We start from the raw sequence: 19,068 nt of genomic DNA, 5'->3' as shown, positions 1-19,068 counted from the left end.
ATCAATAGTGTATAAGTGAGTACAAATTCTCTCCTCTTCAAGTGGCATCCCAGAGGATTCAGAGGATTATGGGTAAGTGGCTTCAAGTGGACAGTGAGCTAGGCTGGACTCCAGAAAACCCTAAAGCAAGCAAAATTTCAGTTGGATCCTACAATGTTTGCCATGTGGGGCAGTATATGTCCTTCTTTTCTTTGTGGAAGTATTACGTGGAAAGGATTTCCATTAAAAGGCTTGCAGGCAATGTGTTTGTGCAGATGTTACATCCTTCTTTGAGTTTTTTTCTAGGAAGAGAATCCTACCTTGATCTTCTCACCATGAGAAAAATGGGAAATTCCCAAACTGGGACCCTGCAGCTGTCTGAAGGTGCATGGAGCAGAGAGAGTGGACAAAGAGAACTTCCTCTCTCTCTCTTCCTAATCACTGGAAACCTGGGGCATCCAATGAAGTTGATGGGCGATAGATTCAGGGCAGACAAAAGGAAGTACTTATTTGCTCAATTAGTGTTTGAAATGTCACATTCTCCTCCAGATGATGTCATGATGGTCACATTGAAAGCTTTGAAAGAGGATGGGACAGATTCATGAGGATAGGTGTGTCAGTGGCTACTAGGCATGTTGACTAAAGGGAATGTCCATATTCCGAGACAGAAAAGCTATGAATATCAATGCTAAGAAGCCATATCAGGGGAAAGCCTTGACCTCTATGCCATGTAACTAGATGGCCACTGTGAGAGATGGGACACTGAATTAGATAGACCATTGGTTTGATCCAGCAGAGGTCTTCTTATATTTTCCCACAGATCATGAGGGATCCCAGAGAAGGGCAGATGACCTTGGATGACAGGCAGGTTTGTAGGAGAACAAATAATCCTTCAGTTACCCCAAGCTCAGGAGATTTTATAGGCACAAATCAGCACTTTGAATTGTGCTCAGTAACTAAATGAAAGCCACTATAGATAATGCCGCATTGTGATGTGGCCTTAGGTAGGACAAGTTCTACTGCTTTTCCAGGAAACCTCCTTCCCTCTGCTGGCTTTATCTGTTGCCATTTAGTTAGTTGGTGGGGGGAAATGCTAGAAGAAATGTGGATATCGGTGTTGTTCTGATACAATGATGACACTTCCAGTGTGACCTGGAAGTGCTATCATCACATTGGGCACCACTCTAGCATTTACCTCAAGATCTATGATTAAACCATAGAGTTTGGTGTGAATGCTAGTGCATCACCCATGTGTAATACTGTCACTTCCGCATCACTGTTGTCAGTGACATCATTACATTACTGATGAGGGCCCCTGATGTAGATCTCCTGCTGGGTTGGCAATCCTATGTGGTCCTGTCAGTGATCTTTCTACAGCATGCTGGATTAGTGAAAGATCTTCAGAGGCAACTCCAAATACTGTGTAATGTTACCTTAGCATGACCAGAACTTGGATAACTGAGGGAAAGTAATTCCTTTCCGAGAAGGAGTGCAACTGGTATACCAATTAAAATGGATAAAAGATACCTTTAAGCTAGAAAAGTCATTTGAGGACCCAAAGTAGGACAAGATTTAAATGTACTCCCTTTCAAGTGGTGGACCTAGTCTTTTAGGAGGAGTATGGCTCTGCCAAGACAAGGTCATAAATTATCACCCAGGTCTAGTTGACTGCTCACCAGCAAACTTATCCTGTTTAGACTGACTTCCAGTTTATTGAATAAACTTGTCTTCCTGCTTAATCCTGACTTCTGTTCAGAACATCCATCACATTTTCTGATTGATGAAAAGGAAAAAAAATAGAGATTGGTTTCATCCAATCATATGGAGAACCTCATTCCAATTATCTGGACAACTTTTTTCAGTAATTTCTTATTAGATAATATGGGGCCTGTGCACATGGGACCATAGCACTATGGAGTTACTTTGAAATCAAGTGCCTATAGCCATAACTGAATTGATCCGCTAGCCTGTGTGCTGCCTCTGCAAATATCAGTTGTGAAGAGGTATATGGGACTGGGAAAATGATCTCAGTGCGCGCGTGCGTGCGTGTGTGTGTGTGTGTATGAAACCCCCTTACACGCTGTTTCCAATCTGAATCCGAATCTCCATTCCCATGGATGCTGTTTACCAATGAAAACCACTTGGCCATACCATTTACAGGTCTCCCAGTGTCTTTACTAGTTTGATCTTTAATTGTATCCAAATGGAAGAATCCGTCTGTAATAGGAATGGTGCAGTTATGTCCTGGCATGCAGCTAAACTAATGAAAACAGCAGCTCTTAAAATGTACGAAACCACTAAAAAAAACCCATGTTCATGATGAGGTCCTTAATTAGATTTTGGACTGGAAAATACAGTCTAGGTTTTAATGGAATCTATTCATTGTGGAGAGGTAGAAGCTTGCATTATGGAGTCGAGTGTTTTGGTATCTTTCAGTTCCCCCTTTGTGAATGTTATTAATACTGCTTCTGATAATCTCTTTGTTTAAGAATGGTATTCCTGCAGTGGTATTATTGTCTGTCTTCTAACATAATACTTTATTTGATCCAGCCGCTTTGAGCAGCATCACACTAATAAAGTGAGAAACAATCCTAGTAATCTGACTCCAAACTCAGACATTTATTTATTCATATTATTATTATATCTTGCTGCAGCTTGAGACAAAAACTTTGCAGCAGTCAAAGTGGCCTTGTGTTCAGTATTTTCCTTTGAAGAAGTGGCAAAATCCATAATTCTCTTATATCCGAATAAAAAACACGTTCCAAAAGACAATGCACCAATGTATCAGTTCACCCCAACTGACTCAACCATAATCTGTTTGAGTAAGGAAGCTTCTTATAGCACCATTCCATTATTTGAGAAGGTATCCCATTTAATCCATGTAACATAAACACTCTTCTATATGGGGAGACGGCTAAATACGTTAGAAATTCAGGAAAGACCTTTGCATATGACAAACGTGAATAAAGGGGGAGCAAACTCTGTGTGATCTATCATAAGAGCTCAAGAAATCCAGTTTATACAAATGCCTCAAAATCCCAGATAATCTCAGGTTCATGATCAGAATTCCCCAAAAGGGGAGTTTATATTCAGTCAGTTGTTATCTAGTGACTTACATAAGAGTCTTCCCTCGACAAGGAAAGTCTTATCAAAGACAAAAACCATCTTCTCTGTCAACTTTTTATTTTTCCCTTCCTCCCATTTCCTCATGGCAGTAAACAGATTCCTCCAGTATATCCTCACAAAGCATCTTGGAGCTAGGTTGAGAGTGACTAGCCCAAGGTTACTCAGTAAGCATGGTTAAGCAGGGATTTGAACCCAAATCTCCCTGCTCTAGGGTTGCCAGGCAGCTCCAGGTGGTGGTTGTAGATTTCCTGGTATTACAACTGATCTCCAGTTGACAGAGATTAGTTCTCCTGGATAAAATGACCACCTTGGAACGTTGCGTCTATGGCATTATACCCCATTGAAGTCCCTCCCCTCCCCAAACTCTGCGGTCCTCAGGCTGCACCCACAAAATCTCCAGATATTTTCCAACTGGGACCTGGCAGCCCTACTCTGGCCCTATATTCTAATCATGATACGCTGTTGGCTCTGTGTATGCTTTTTGTTTTTAAATTTTTTACAAAAGTTGAAAATATTTGAAATTTCAGCAATAATATTTAGAACCTGAGATTTCATATTTTGAATTTATTTCTAATCAGATGAGATGAAAGGGCACTCCTGCTATCCAAGGCAGGTCTCAAGGAACTGTTCCTTGAAGGTAAAATAGTATTATACAAAAAACAGGACTCCTGCTGAAAATGGAAGCCCCATGTCAGTCATTCCCTCTCCATTATCAACAGCACAATTTATTCAATGTTACAATGTTCCCGTTTCGTTAGTTGGATTGCGTTAAGTTACCGTTGGATTAGTTGGATTACGTTAAGTTACCGTTAGTTTAGTTAGATTCGTTCTTTCTTTCTTTCTTTCTTTCTTTCTTTCTTTCTTTCTTTCTTTCTTTCTTTCTTTCTTTCTTTCTTTCTTTCTTTCTTTCTTTCTTTCTTTCACTTTACTTTACTGCCAAAAAACAGAATCACCAAGGTCCCCCTGTGGTAATCAAGGATACAGGTTGAAAAAAACGCTATATAGTGATGGCAGAACATGAAGGAAGATGTATTATATGCTACAGAGGTAGAATTACCAGCCGGCACCTGGTGGGTTATAGGGGGGTCAGTGACATGGGGCACAATTGTTGCACACAATGTGACATAACTTTCAGGGGAAGCTGGAAGTGATGTCATGTCACTGTTGGAATTGCCAGAAACTCTGTGGAAAAACCATAGAGTTTCTGTCAATTCCTAGAGTGAATGAGATCACTTCCAGGATATTCCTGGAAGTGATATTACATTGAACACAATGATGACAATTTTTTTTCCTCCTGGCACCGAAAGGAGCAGCATCTGGATGTGTGAGTTGCCAGCAGAAGGCCTTTTTTCCATAGGGGGAGCCCTGGCAACCCTATATAGATAATACAGGACTGTCCTTTTCACTGGCAGCTTATATTTCTAGTAATATATAGTTTTAGTTGAAATTCTGGTCAAATATTGATGCTTACTGACAGCTGGCATCCAAAGATAATTGGTGGTTTCAGATTTTTTACTCATCCCTTCCGTTCTGAACACATTTTCCTTAAAAGGTCATGCTTATTTCAAATATCTGAACTAGGTTCATGCAGTCCAAGATTGATCGGAAAGGCATCATACATATTGTATTTAGGCCTGATTCTTAGCTTTTGGAGACCATTATCAAAATCTACCAGTTGCCACTCCCACTGGGCAATGATAATCTAAAAAGGCCTGTGTCTGTGAAGAGAGGATTGATTGTTGAGAGCACTCTCCCCAGAATTAAACATTTCTTTCCTCTTTAAAATTAGGCAACATTTCATATGCCAGCAGGCCCAGCATCAAAAGCTTCCGGGCCTGTAAAAATGAGTTCCCAAATAAAATAAATCCTTGTACATTAAAAAAAAACCTATTATTTTGAAGGAGGCAGCTAATGTGGAAGAAAACTTCCACATTAATGTGTAAGCCCCAGCTTGGTAGAACGCTCTGTTGAATGAGACCAGGGCCCTGCGGGATCTGGTACAGTTTTGCAGGGCCTGCATGACAGAGCTGTTCAGCCAGGCCTACAGTTTGAGGGCATCAATGGTATTCCACCTGTTTGGTCTCCTCTCCCTCCCACCTGCCTTTTTCCCTTGCCTTCTTTTCCTTTGGACCCGTATGAAGGAGCTGAATCGGGATACACTTTATATTTTAATTACTGTCCCCTTAGTTGAATTTACTGGCACTGTTTTGTTGAGTAGGAAATTTGTTGGATTTTATTACATTTTAGTGTAGTATTGATGTTGTGTGACAGCCTGAGCCCACATGGGAAAGGGTGCCTTATAAACGGAATGAAATAAACAAATAAATAAAGTGGCATCGCACAAGTACAAATCTACTACCTCGTGGAAGCTAGGCCCAGGTTAGCCCAGCGTGGCAAAATGCTTTTTTTGACCGTTTCCCTTTTCTTTTCCCTCCAAGGCCGATGCGGCGACCAGCTTTCTTCGGGCGGCACGATCTGGGAACCTGGACAAAGCGTTGGATCACCTGAGGAATGGTGTGGATATTAACACCTGCAATCAGGTAGGTCATAAATTTCTCCATATAATTTACCATCTCCTGTACTGTGGGTTATTGACTGAAATGATTGCAGACCCCACATCCCATTCAAAGGATTTGGGTGGCTTTCTAACTTCTGTTGTTTTAGGCTGCTATGATGACAATAGAACAACTCTCCTTGAACTCTGCCCACCAAAGGATGTTAAAACATGCTATTCCGCACAAATAATTTTTAATGTAAACTCTGGAATGGGTGAAGAAATAATAAAGGGAAGAGGTGTCTCTGGCACAGTTTGTTGAGTGGATTTCATTTACTACTTGCATGACCATAATTTCATTCACTGTTTGCATAACCATAATTGGGCTAAATCAGGGGTAGGGAACCTGCGGCTCAAGAGCCGCATGCGGCTCTTCTGCCCTTGCACTGCGGCTCCACGAGCCGAGCCGCTGGCCCCATCCTTGCCCGCCCTGCAGGAAGCAGGGCGGGCACACCAACTGCCCATGGTCGGCTGGGCCGCGCCACGGGCTTCCCCTCTCGCCCGCCCCATTGGAGCAGGGTGGGTGCTTTCCTGGCGGCTGGCAAGGCCGAGCCACTGGCTACATCCTTGCCCGCCCTGCAGGCAGCAGGGCAGGCGCATCCATACGCTTCTCAGAATGAGCTGAGTAAAAGGTTAAAAAACCCTATATATATAGTGTTATCTTTATTTTAAATGTCAAAAATTATTTGTGGCTCCAAGTGTTTTCTTTTCCCGTGGAAAACGGGTCCAAATGGCTCTTTGAGTGTTAAAGGTTCCCTACCCCTGGGCTAAATGCATCTACAGCTAGTGCACCTTCAGATGAGTACCATTTTTGGGATTGCCTAGATTAGCATGTAAGCATCTTGTAGTGAGAGAAGACTCTATTTGTAGTGGTAGGCATTAAGTAGATACCTAACCTGGAATAAGCTTAGTTATTTGTGGATTACCTAATCTTCTGGCGTCTTCATTTTAAAAATGAAAGCTGGAATATACCTCTTCTAAGGCTCTGAAGAGGTGTCAGTGTGGAAAACATTTATCTTATGACAGTCAGGTTTCCCACAATAGGAAGAGACCTACTACTTCTAGATGTCCTCTCCTGCCACCACAGTGTTACTTCTGTTTATATAATCAGAGGTGACACTATGGCAGGACTCTGGGAACCACAGAGATGTGGGGAATTCCTAGAGTGTAATGACCATGTCATTTCCAGCTACATAACAGCAAAGGCTGGGAACCTTAATTGAATCAGATGAACGAGATGATCTGATTTGGTATAAAGCATCTCTACCTGTTCATTTATTATGTATTTATTTATAAGATGCCTTTCTGCCCTCATCTGGCCCACCAAGGTTACTAGCAGGTTAAATAAACATAAGAACTCATATTAAAAGCCAGTACAACCAAATAATAATAATACATCATTAGAACAATTAAAGTCAAAATTAAAATACCCATATGAAAACATAAAAGGAAAAATTAAAACATAGAGCAGGAAGGATCACTGAGCGAATACCAAATGAAATAAATCTTCACCCACTGGTGGAAGTTGGCAACAGAAGGGGACAGATAATTCTCCTTGGGGGTAGAGCTCCAGAGTTTTGATGCCATGACCAAGAAGACCTGTCCTGGATTGTTACCCACCTAATCTCAGAAGGCAGGGCATCCAGAGCAGGGCTTCAGAAGATGACTGTAGTAGCAATCAGGTAGATTCATAAGAGAGTAGCAGTCCTTCAGGTGTGCTGGACCTGCTACTTATGCCAATAAAGGTCAACGCCAGCACCTTGAATTGTGCTAGAAAACAGATTGAGAGGCAGTGTGCTATTCAGTTAATACTAACTTCTTGTGCTTTATCATCCCAGTCAGTTAGTCAGGACTCAGAATCCCAGTCAGCGTCCCTTTGTCCACAGGGTGACCCTTGTGTGGAGGGATTCAGGCCTAGGAATGGCTCTTTTTTTGCAGCATGGAAATATTCTGGAGTTAGACCCTTGTCCAGCACAGGGGACAATCAGAGTAGAGCTCTTCGCTGAAGGAGAATGCTGTAGCTGGTGTCCTTGCTCAGTCTATTCTACATTCATCACAGCTGCTCAGAGACAGAGGTGGGGATGCCGCCACAGTCAGACAGTGACTCACCTCTAATCCAAATGCACTACATCGCAAGAGCGGAATTGGGAGCCACTTCTGCAGTCTACTCAGACCCATAAAAGAGGTGGGCCTGCATGAAAAGCAGCTCTCCTACATTCACTCCATATTCAATGCCCATGGAGTCCTGAGAGTTTAAGGTGATGTCTGGCATTCATAGCCAAGGACTGGCAATTATCTGAATTAACAGACCATCTATGTTAGCAGAGCTGCTAGGTGCTCAGAGAATCAGCAGACTCAGGGGGCTTTTGTGCATTTACAGCTGTCTGCTTCACAGCATGGTTTTCCCACGGTTTTCTGTTTAGAGGGGAAATCTTCTGTTGTGAAGTGTCCCCAGCTGCAGTGATCCAAACTGCCATTTTGTTCACCTGCCACTTCCTTTTCGGTTTTGTGCTTTTGCTGTTGTGGTGCCAGCTTGGGTCTGATGAGAATGCAATAGACGACCATGTCAGTTTCACAGGTCTATTGGCCCACTGATAGGCCCTCAGTGCAAAAACCACTGAAAATTCACTTTGACTATGATATTTCTGGAAAGATCCTTGTGAATCAGGTTCTGGAAACATCACAGCAAATCATGGGAAACCATGGAAGGCAACAGAAGACATCTTGGTTGGAGGGCAATGCTCTGAAACCCCCCACTCCCCTTTGAGAACTAGGGTGGAGTAAATCCTCTGTATGGAAGCATGTTTGAATCCCCCCTCCCCACCAAATACTCACTAGACATACACATCTGCAATTTCCATTTTGCATAGATTTTGCAAGTTAAGAAAATTTGCATAAAATTGCTTCTTTGATATAATTTAGTGTGCTTCTGCAACTCAAAAAGAGATGCAAGAATCTCAGCAGGGCACTAGAGCTCTGTCTACTGGAATTCCTCTTTTTTCCTTTGAAGTTTTAGCTCAGGAATTGCTTGCGGACTGTCTTCACAATCATGAAAGCTAAAATCTTGATGTTTACATGTGTGTTTTCATAAAATGAAAGCTGGGATTCTTGGGATGGGGGCTCCAGGGTGCTCGTGGTAACAAACTGTTCTGTGTGCTTAAAGGGAATACAAAGTCCTCTGGTTATCTGACTTCCTGCTGGATGCTTCATATTCTCACAGTTGTGAGGTAGTTGATGCATTCAAAAATTATAAGAGGATAGTATCTGGACAGGCCATATAATGCTTCCAAGGTCTAGGCAAACTGAAGTAGCTTTTGCAAGAGATTTGTCAGTGCTGTAGCAAAAGCCCTGGAATGTGCACTAGAAACTTGATGTTATAATACCTTTTCATGACTTTCTTCTGAGGAATTTTGGGAATTGTCACTTGGGGAAGGTGCTGAGAAGGTCTATTAGAGGTCCCTGGCTCCCCTTGCAGAACTATAGCTCTTTGGGAGAAAGAATAGCTGGAACCCATATGCAGTGGGGATACACTCCTCTTGTTTCCAACCTGGTAGCTTCTTTACAGAATTACAGAACATTCAGGCATATTCTTACCTTGGAAGTGTTTTGCTGCCATGATGGGGTTAGGGAGATAGTTATAATTTTGCACCTCTGAAATGTCAGTGAATCTCTGACCTCAGAGATAACAGGTTATGAGAAATGTTCTGATTTACCCTTGGGCTACTGATGCACACACTCCTCAGTTCTGACAAAATCTTGCCTACCATAGCAAAATACATATATAGAAGTATGTGTGCTTGTGTGAATGCAAAGTCCTAATTTGATTTAGCTAGAAAGATCAGTAAACAAGTCCAATCTGGAATCCAGCTTGAGTTTGCCAATCTTTCACCCATACATGTAGGATATTTTTTTAAATGCCTGAGCTGGAAAATCCCAGTGGTGCTCCTTGGCTGCTAGTGAATATGGGGCTCAAATCAGTGAGTAGTTGTCCTGAGAAAACCTTTCTGAAGTTTATTGTGCTTTTGGGCAGCTCCTGTGCCTTTCAACAAGGCTTCCACTGCAGAATTTTCCACAGGGGTTAGGTCTGTCTCTCATTGGAGACTGTCTCTCTTAACCCATCCAGTCTTATCTCTTCCCCTATTTCCAATCCTGGGTATGGACCAGCTCTTGAAACATTGGTGCATGAGGTGGTGACAAGCCAAATGGCTCCTTCCTTTCTCCCCACTTGATTCAGAGCCCAGTTCTGTACACGCCTCACTGAAATGAATGGGAGAGCTGTGCAAGAGCATTTCATGTTGTGGGTCAGATCTCTTTGTTTTCCTTCTGCTTCCTTTCATTGCATCCAGTCTTGCCTCGTGATAGAGCTGGTGGGGCCTAGAGAACAAATACCTTCCAGTGACTCAAGCCAGCCACATGCTATGTGGGAAGAAAGGCACCGTTCCATTTTTCAACTCCTTTCTTACACAATTCCTGCTATTCAACATTTATCAGCAGTCCAATCCTATGCATGTTTACTCACTTTTTTAGTAACTGTGCATAGGATTGGAACCTTAGTTTGCAAGACAGCCTATAGCTCATAGGCATAGGGTTAGCTTTGCAGGATAGTGTGGTCAGGTATTTTGTGAGATCCGAAGGGCCTGGACAGAAAAACAAGGGGAAAGGAACATTCACAAATAACCAAACCCTCCCCCTGTCAGAGAAGAAGAGAAGAAGAAGAAGAGTTGGATTTATATCCCCCCTTTCTCTCCTGCAGGAGACTCCAAGGGGCTGACAATCTCCTTTCCCTTCCCCCCCCACAACAAACACCCTGAGAGAGCTCAGAAGAACTGTAACCAGCCCAAGGTCACCCAGCTGGCGTATGTTGGAGTGCACAAGCTAAACTAGTTCCCCAGATAAGCCTCCACAGCTCAAGCAGCAGAGCAGGGAATCAAACCCAGTTTCTCCAGATTAGAGTGCACCTGCTCTTAACCACTACGCCAGGGGTAGGGAATCTGCGGCTCTCCAGATGTTCAGGAACTACAATTCCCATCAGCCCCTACCAGTATGGCCAATTGGCCATGCTAGTAGGGGCTGATGGGAATTGTAGTTCCTGAACATCTGGAGAGCCGCAGGTTCCCTACCCCTGCACTACGCCTACTAGATTGAAAAACATGAGCCCATTTTGATATGTTACAAATAATATGACTAAACCAATATAAAACAGAGTATGATGAAGCCATTTTGAAGCCCACAGGCTTAGTTAAGGTATTATGTGGAAAAACCATGGTTTAATTAAACTGACTATGGTTAATGTGGTTGTCTGGGCATGGGCCATGACACCAACAGTGGTTAGTTGGAGTGTATCAAGCCAAGATCTGAAGCGTGTATTGTGAAGCTGGTTTATTAACCATAGTTACTTTCAACTATCTTTGGCATGATGTGTGATTATGGACATCCCCAATGCCAGCAGGATGCAAACTGGATCTGTGTGGGTGAGTGAAGAAACAACAAAGGTGATGAAACCAGCATTTGTGAAGGCGAATCAGGATTAGAATGATCATCTGCCACTGAATTCTGGCTTCAGAAATGAATTACACTTCAACCATGATTTTATAATATTTTGGAACTGAGGCTTAAAGGTAATAAAATATCAGCAGAAAGATATATAAGTTGTAATAAGACAGTTGTTTGGGGATGTGTGGGACCTCAGAGTTCCCAACTTCAAAGAAGCCACTCTTGGCATTCATTTTTTCAATTTAGTAACATAGGTGGTACCTTTAAGACCAGTGGTTCTCAACCTTCCTAATGCCGCGACCCTTTAATACAGTTCCTCATGTTGTGGTGACCCCCAACCCTAACATTTATCCATTTTACAGATGGAGAACAGTGATGCAGAGAGTCTTAGGTGAACCCCTGTGAAAGGGTCGTACGACCCCCAAAGGGGTCGCAACCGCTGTTTAAGACAATGTTTGCTGGCCAAATGATTGTCAGTGATGAGCACATTAATAGGCCACTGCCTACCAATCAGCTGGGAGATGTCCTTATGCTGGAATGGAGCTGATGTGGAGGGCTCTTGGATGCTCCAGAAGTAACTTCCTGGTAGTCCCCGGCCTGAAGGATCTCTGATTAGCCCCAACCAGAATCAGTACTTTTTCAGCCCTGGCTCTAACCTGGTAGTGTGGTGCCCAATATTTCTTTACCAAATATCAAGCCTACAGAATAGAGTTTTAAGTAGCTTTTATTTGCAAAGAAAGGGGAGCCGTCCCCACATGGGCAGACTCCACCGAAACAGTATATTCATGGCATGTTTATCCTTTTCACCACACCCTCTCTGTTCCCTCATTGGCTAAGGGTAGTTAGAGTCACAGTTTCCAATCCACCTATGTACATGTTACTTCTTAATATGTGGCCCCCTCCCATATTCTTCCTGTATGTTCATTATAATACTATAATACAGATTGTCGTCAGAGCAGGAGGAGAAGTTAATATGTATTAGCCTATTAAGCGATTGTTGTCAGCGCAGGAGGAGAAGTTAATATGTATTAGCCTATTAAGCATGTTCAATACGTACAATCTGACACAAGCCTCACCCTTCAGCCTAGTCATCCAGTGGTCTTATCTTGTCCTGGCACAAACATCCTCCCTTATGACTCATCTCCTTATTCCTAGTAGAAAACACATTTCTCGCTTATCACAGTAAAACTTTCTGCAAGGCCCTGTGGGACCTTAATCAGTTCAGTAGTGCTTGTAAGACAGAGATGTTCCACCAGGCTTTTGGGTTAAGTAACCTATATATCCAATCCATCTTGCTGGCCTCCCACACGTTAAAAAACTTTCAAATGTCCTCATCTTTTGAAGGCTCTTGTGCTCCCTTTCCCCATCCCAATAGTTAAATATTTGGAGTTCGACAGGACATTGGGATGAGGGATTTTAGGCTTTGACATTTGACTATCCGCCATCTTATTGATAATTAATGTATTGTGTTTATTATGATTTAGTGGATGTTTTAATGCAATATTATTATAACTGTACCTATAATGTTTTATTATAAAGCATGTAAACTGCCCTGAGCCTAGTCAGGAAAGGACAAGGTATCAAATTTAATAAAACAATAAATAAATAAAATTTTAAAAAAACCAAGGGAATGAGTCACAACTGAGTTATGGGGGTGGCAGCAGCTTCCCATGGGAACTGCTGAAATCTCACAGGAGTTCCAGAGAGGTGGAGTCACTGAAGATGCTGTTTTCAGGTTTCATGGGAAGTAGGGTTGCCAACTCTGGGTTGGGAAATACCTGGAGATTTTGAGGATGGAGCCTGAAGAGGGTGGGATTTGGTGAGGGAAAAGGAGAAATGTCAATGGGGTATAATGCCATAGAGTCCAACTTCCTAAGTGGCCATTTTTTCCAGATGAACTGATCACTATTCCTTGAAGATCAATTGTAATCCCAGGAGAACTTCAGCCACCGCCTCGAGGTTGGCAACCCTTGTAGGAAGTTCCGTGGCGCTGTTGACAAAGATCCACCAGACTCAGGCACATATCTTTCGCAATCTGCAAAATAAGACGGTCCAACTACAGCATATTGCCAAAATCAGTGAAGAACTGGTCACTGAACCCTGTTTCAGAACTACTAAACCATAAGCTGCAGCAACTGATCTAATCCTGCAAATTGGCATGGGGTAATGAAGGAAATGACTTCTTTTTTGAGCATTTGCTTTAAGAGACTGTAGCCATGTCAAGTACTACAAAAAGCAAGGTCTGCCAATCTCTAAAAGAAACAGATGTTCTCAAGTAGCCAGAGGTCTCCATTATAACAGTAATTGCTGTATGGTTATGTAAATGCAGGTACGGCTGAACACACACACCCACACCCACTATACATTTTATAGCATTAATCATCTGAAACTTCTGTTAGGCTTTTATCTCCCCATAAATAAAAGTTTTCATTAAAAACTGTACCCATACCCTATAATTTACATAGGCTCATTCCGCACATGCAGAATAATGCACTTTCAAACTGCTTTCAACGCTCTTTGAAGCTGTGCAAAATAGCAAAATCCACTTGCAAACAGTTGTGAAAGTAGTTTGAAAATGCATTATTCTGCGTGTGCAGAAGGGGCCATAGATTATTACATGCTCAACTATTGCCGAGTCACTATATAATCAAGTAATAGGACAAATCCGTCCCCAAATGAGGATTTAAAACTAACTGAAAATTGTATGCTTTGCAAAAGAATATTACTCACTAATCATGTATCTCAAAGTAAAAACAAAAAAATGCTTATATATGGCTAATGTTGTTCTATTTAGGACAGTACTTTTGGGGGGCCTGAGAGTTACTAAGATCCTAAGAGAGCCCTTGGCCTGCCTCCATTCTCAGTTCTCACAGAACCAAAGAACATGGGGAAATCCTCAGCTTGCATTCCCTGCCTTTTATCAGCTCCAGGGATAGGGTGGGGGCTTGCTAGCTAAGGACCAAAATACACAATATGCCTGACATGGGTGGGGTCATGGGTATGTGGCCAGATTTTCAACGTATACCACAGGGGCTCACTTTGCATTGTGCTCGTTTGCTTCAGGCTGGAAGAAGCACTGTGAGGGAAGCCAGAATCTCTCTCCCCCTCCTCTTGCAGGACTTCCTTAATGGGCCCGAGTGAATGGGCACTATTTAAGAGGAGTTCCCCAATGTCTGTCTGACTGCTCTTGCACCCGGAACCCAACATGTGTCAGTATATCATGTACTTGATCCTTGAAGTTGCCTTGCTCAGACAAAACAGAAGCACAGGGGCACTTTAACAACTCACAACATTCTGTTTTGTTTTGCTACAGTAGACTAGCCCGGCTACCCATCTGGAATTTCCTTGCTCAGACCCCCCCCCCCCAAAAAAAAATAAATCCTGGAGCTGGCACTGCAGAGGTGTGAGGACATGGTCTGCTGACACAGCTTGTGTGTTGCAAACTCAGTCCCTCTTTCCTTAACGCCACTGCTAAGTGCCAGTGAAAGCCCCGTGGGTTTCAGCGTATCGATCCATTCCCGTACACGGCCCACGGCTTCCAACTGCATTAGGCGCTCTTCCAGAATATTTCATTTATTTCTTGACTTGAAAGGATGGCGATCGCTCCACCTCACAAGGCTAGGCTGTGGTGCCATGATTGTTACCCGGCTCAGCACATCATTATGGCAAGCTTCACATTAGAGGCTCTCTCCGGAGACAAGCTGTTTGTTCGGCTTTGATAACCAGCTTCAAAGCAAAGCTAACAGCCAGGATTTGTGCTTGGCTCTTTGAAGGAAGAGCAGCCTTCCTGGAGAGGGGCAGCGCTTGTTGGCTCTGTGGAGAGACAGCAGACTCACACAGAAGCCTTGCTTTCTCCTACGTCGTGGACCTGCGTCGCGTCCAGATTGTACTCCCAGGAATCTCCGGTTCTGCAATTTGATGATGCAGTTTAAGCACTTTTGCAAATATTTCATTAGTTTGGAGTGTTGTGGGGTTTCCGGGCTGCATGGCCATGTTCCAGTAGCATTTTCTCCTGACGATTCCAGCCACATCTAGATGCAGGCGAAACGTCAGGAAAAAATGTTACTGGAACACGGCCATGCAGCCCGGAAACCCCACGACGCTCCAGTGATTCCGGCCGTGAATGCCCTTCAACATTTCATTAGTTTGTCCATAATTGATCCCTTTGCCAAATTAGTTGCAATTTGTAAAGCGAGGGGCAACAGGTGGGCATGGAGACTTGCAGCATTTTCCCTGCAAAGATGAAGGCTAGAGACTTGAATCTGAAAACAAACTATAGATCTCAGGAATTTTATTTTAAAAAATTAAATTGCATTTACACAACATGTAGTGGATTTTTCACAGAGCCAAATGATATGGAATGAGTGCTGTTCTTTTTCCATCTTGTGTGATTGGGGAGTGGGAGTGACTACCAGGGGTCTGTAACCTGTGGCTCTCCAGAGGTTACCGTTCATGGACTACAATTCCCATCAGCCCCTGCCAGTCCATGAACCTCTGGAGAGCCGCAGGTTGCAGACCCCTGAATCAGTAGTAATAGCCAGTGATTCTACAGTTATAGCTGTGAAAATGACATGACTACGTTTCCCACCCTGGGAGGTCCTGCTGGGCATTGATCCGAAGGGCAAAACACCTCCTTTCCTCTATTCCTCTGAATCCTTCTAGAATAAGAGCCAGTTTATTCATCAGCATGGCAAAATTCCTGGCTGCTGGCATTACCTGTTGGAATGCTACCTTGCAACCCTCTTTCCCCTTCACATAGAAAACTAGTATATCAGAGAGAAGATTAGGACCATGTGACATGCTTGTTCGCTATCTGCAGGGGAGTTAATGGTAGGGGGAGGGGGAAGTATTCAAACATGCCTATTGGCATAGGCCCTCAAAGTTTGACCCGCAACGTTGTAATGATTTTACACACTGTCCAACCACCTCATCATAACCGTGTGCACGTTTGCGTGGGGTGCTCTCATGTGCTCTGAATTTGTCTTGGGCAGGATCTAGCCATGCCAGGGCATTGGAGCTGATTGCGCACATTTCTGAAGAGAGCCGAAATTTTGTGTCTGGGTGCCCACAAGAAAGCAGCATTCTGTAACCTAATTTGTGGAAATCCACATAATTTGTTCTTTCTGTTTTCATTCTGTATAATTTGCCTCTTTTCTCCCAAAACCTTGGAAAGATTATTGAGCATCAGCTTTGGCTATTCAGATTTCATCATATACTTTGGGGCATATCTTTATAGCAATGAGGGCTAGACATTTGCTTTTAAAATGATGCGAGGCTCCGTCCCTGAGCCCTGGACTTGGCCTGGCAAGAACTTCTCTTCTGAAAAGCAGCATGCCTGGAAATAGCCCGTGTAGAAGAGTGCACAGACTAGGAAAAGCAGAGGTGCAGGGGAATAGGCCTAGGTCAAACTGTGCATCGATTCTGCTTGCTACATGGGGCATTGCTCATTACTCATGGGAATTCTGGAGTTTGTTTGTGAAGACCCGGGTGCTATTTACACCATCCTCCCATGATTCGATTGCATCTTTGCCATTCCACCTGGGGGAATATCAGACTTGTGGTAAAGGTCCAACCTCACGTGTCCTGTATGTGATAAAGAGGGATACGTGTGGTCAGACCTACCCCACAAGCCCTGTATTCTCACACAAACAGCGAGAACTTGTCCTGTTATCTGATCATCATCACCGTGTGCACCAACCTTGGTTCCATCCTCATCTATGCCATCAGAGAGAGTGTCTGCATCTTCCATCTTCTCCAGCCACATTCTTTAGACGCCCAGCTGTAAAGAGAGAAAAGACGCCTCCAATTGGCCCTGGATGCCTGTGTCTAGCCAAAAGGATGCAAAGTCTTAAGCAGGAAGCCTCTGGGGGGGACTAGAAGCATGCAGCCAAAGAGTTGGCTGGTTATTTCGAATCAATATGTGAATTTCGGTGTTTCTTAGCTCTGCAGCTTCTGCCGTGTCTGTGGCCCATTCTCTCTGCCAGTTTCCGTCTCAGATCCATGCCTCTTGGCCTTCTCTCCCCTGCACTCTTCCACACTGCTTTTTCTTCTAGCCTTCCTTTCCTTGCCTCTCTCCCCGACTTGCCTCGGCCTGCTGTCTTCACTTTCATATTTGCTTCCCCCCTCTTTAAGACTGCTGCAAGATCAGCCAGTGGTTGCAGATATCCTTCCGTCTGCCATGCTCAGCTGGGGTTACTCTCACAAAATAGCACTGTGGTATAGATTGGAGTCCCCAAGGCTTTTGAGCCTGCAGGCAGCTTTGGAGTTTTATGAGGATGGTAGGTGCCCCTGCAAAATGGTCGCTGGGCAGGCAGATCCAAGGATACATAAGCACACAAAAGGAAAGGGACTGGGGAGATGTAAATATCTACATAGAAATCCAAGAGAAGATAACACACGCAGAACATTACCAAGAAAGGGAGGGGGACGATAAAGCACACAAAGAGAGGACTGAGGAGTGCTCTGAGGAATACTATCTAGTCCCTGCCTCCCCATAGTTTATCCATGGTCCTGTTTACAGGATCCTGAACACCTCTCCTGTGAATGATGGGGAAGATCCAAGTGAAAAGCCCGTATAAAGGCACTAGTTCTGCCTTCACGAAGGTATCACCTATGTTCTTGGAGCCCATGGTGGTGCCTGGCAAAGAGCCTGCAGGCACTGTGATGCCCATGGGTGTCATGCTGAGGAACCCTGACATAGATCGTAGCAGAACTGGAAATGAAAGAAATAAATCTGCATGTGTCTGACTGCATAAAAGCTGGTAAAAAAGGAGTTGGGGGGGGGGACCACAGTCAGACACATTTAACTGACTGAAACCTGGAGAACAAACCCAAAAGCTCAAGGAAGCATTGCTGGTTAGACAAAGCAACGGAGTAGATCAGGGTCCTGAATGCCTCAGCCTGTAGTCATAAAGTCTGTCTACCTGCGTCAGCAAGCAGTGGCAGGGAAATGAGTGTAGAAGGATGTATGATGTATTTAATGCAGATATAATTCCCTGCAAACCATTATCAGCAGACAGCCTCCAGAATATGCGCTGCATGCCTTCCTCTTCTTCTCCAAGCAGTTTTCCCCTCCTGGGGCAAATACTGAAAAGGGGAGGGTTTGCCAGCCAGCTTTAAACAAGGGAAGGAGACTCCCTCCGGACAGGAGAAGGGGACTGTGTTTTCTTTCCTGAAGCTGCCTTTGAATTTGGAGAACATGGCTGGCATTGCAGGGAGTTGCAGAGGAGGTGGTGTAGCACTTTGGGAAAACATGCAGAACATTCCAGCATCAGGGCCGGTAATGGTCTTTGACTGCAATCCTGGAGTGTTATGACTAATATGTTTTGACACTACTGAGCTAAATGGACCAACAGCCTGTCTCACTGTAAAATGCAGCTGTGGCTCAGTGGTAGATCATCTGCTTGGCGTAAAATGTAAATGGACTGATAACCCCACCCGCAATACAATGCACTCAACCACACCTTTGCATAGCAAGTTCCGCCCAAACACTTACCGGTACTGATTGGTTGCCCGCCCTGGGACATGGACAATATATACCCCACTAAACATTCCCCTCTCACTAGACACTGTGTGAAACAGACTTCTCTCTGTGATACACCTCTGAAGATGCCAGCCACAGATGCAGGCTAAATGTTAGGAACAAGACCTACCAGACCACGACCACACAGCCTGGGAAACCCACCACAACCACTTGGCATCTCCAATTATAAAAGGTTCGATAGTAGGTGAAATGAAAGACCAGCTTGAGACCCTGGAGAACTGCTGCAAGTCTTAGTAGACGGTGCTGACCTAGATGGACCTCTGGTCTGATGCAGTGTCAGGCGGCTTCCTGTGTAGCTTCCTTATTAGAGGGGTGCAAAAGCGCTAAATCACTGCCGCGCTGTCTCTCAGGTCACCAGTTCAAGACTTAATGA

At 43.9% G+C, this 19,068-nt stretch overlaps 1 protein-coding gene across 4 annotated transcripts in view; it reads left to right on the top strand.

Moving 5' to 3' along the window:
* Positions 1-19,068, top strand: part of ANK1 (ankyrin 1) — a 179,662-nt gene that overhangs the window by 77,600 nt on the left and 82,994 nt on the right. For all 4 annotated transcript variants that reach the window (XM_048511972.1, XM_048511973.1, XM_048511971.1 and 1 more), the window contains exon 2: positions 5,544-5,645. In XM_048511972.1, the coding sequence (XP_048367929.1) occupies positions 5,544-5,645 (102 nt within the window). The remainder of the gene's footprint in view (positions 1-5,543; positions 5,646-19,068) is intronic.

This window comes from Sphaerodactylus townsendi, linkage group LG12, assembly GCF_021028975.2.
Source record: "Sphaerodactylus townsendi isolate TG3544 linkage group LG12, MPM_Stown_v2.3, whole genome shotgun sequence".
In the NCBI taxonomy this organism is placed as follows: Eukaryota; Metazoa; Chordata; class Lepidosauria; order Squamata; family Sphaerodactylidae; genus Sphaerodactylus; species Sphaerodactylus townsendi.
Note: the sequence above shows the minus strand (reverse complement) of the source record. Positions and strands in the feature narration are given on the sequence as shown.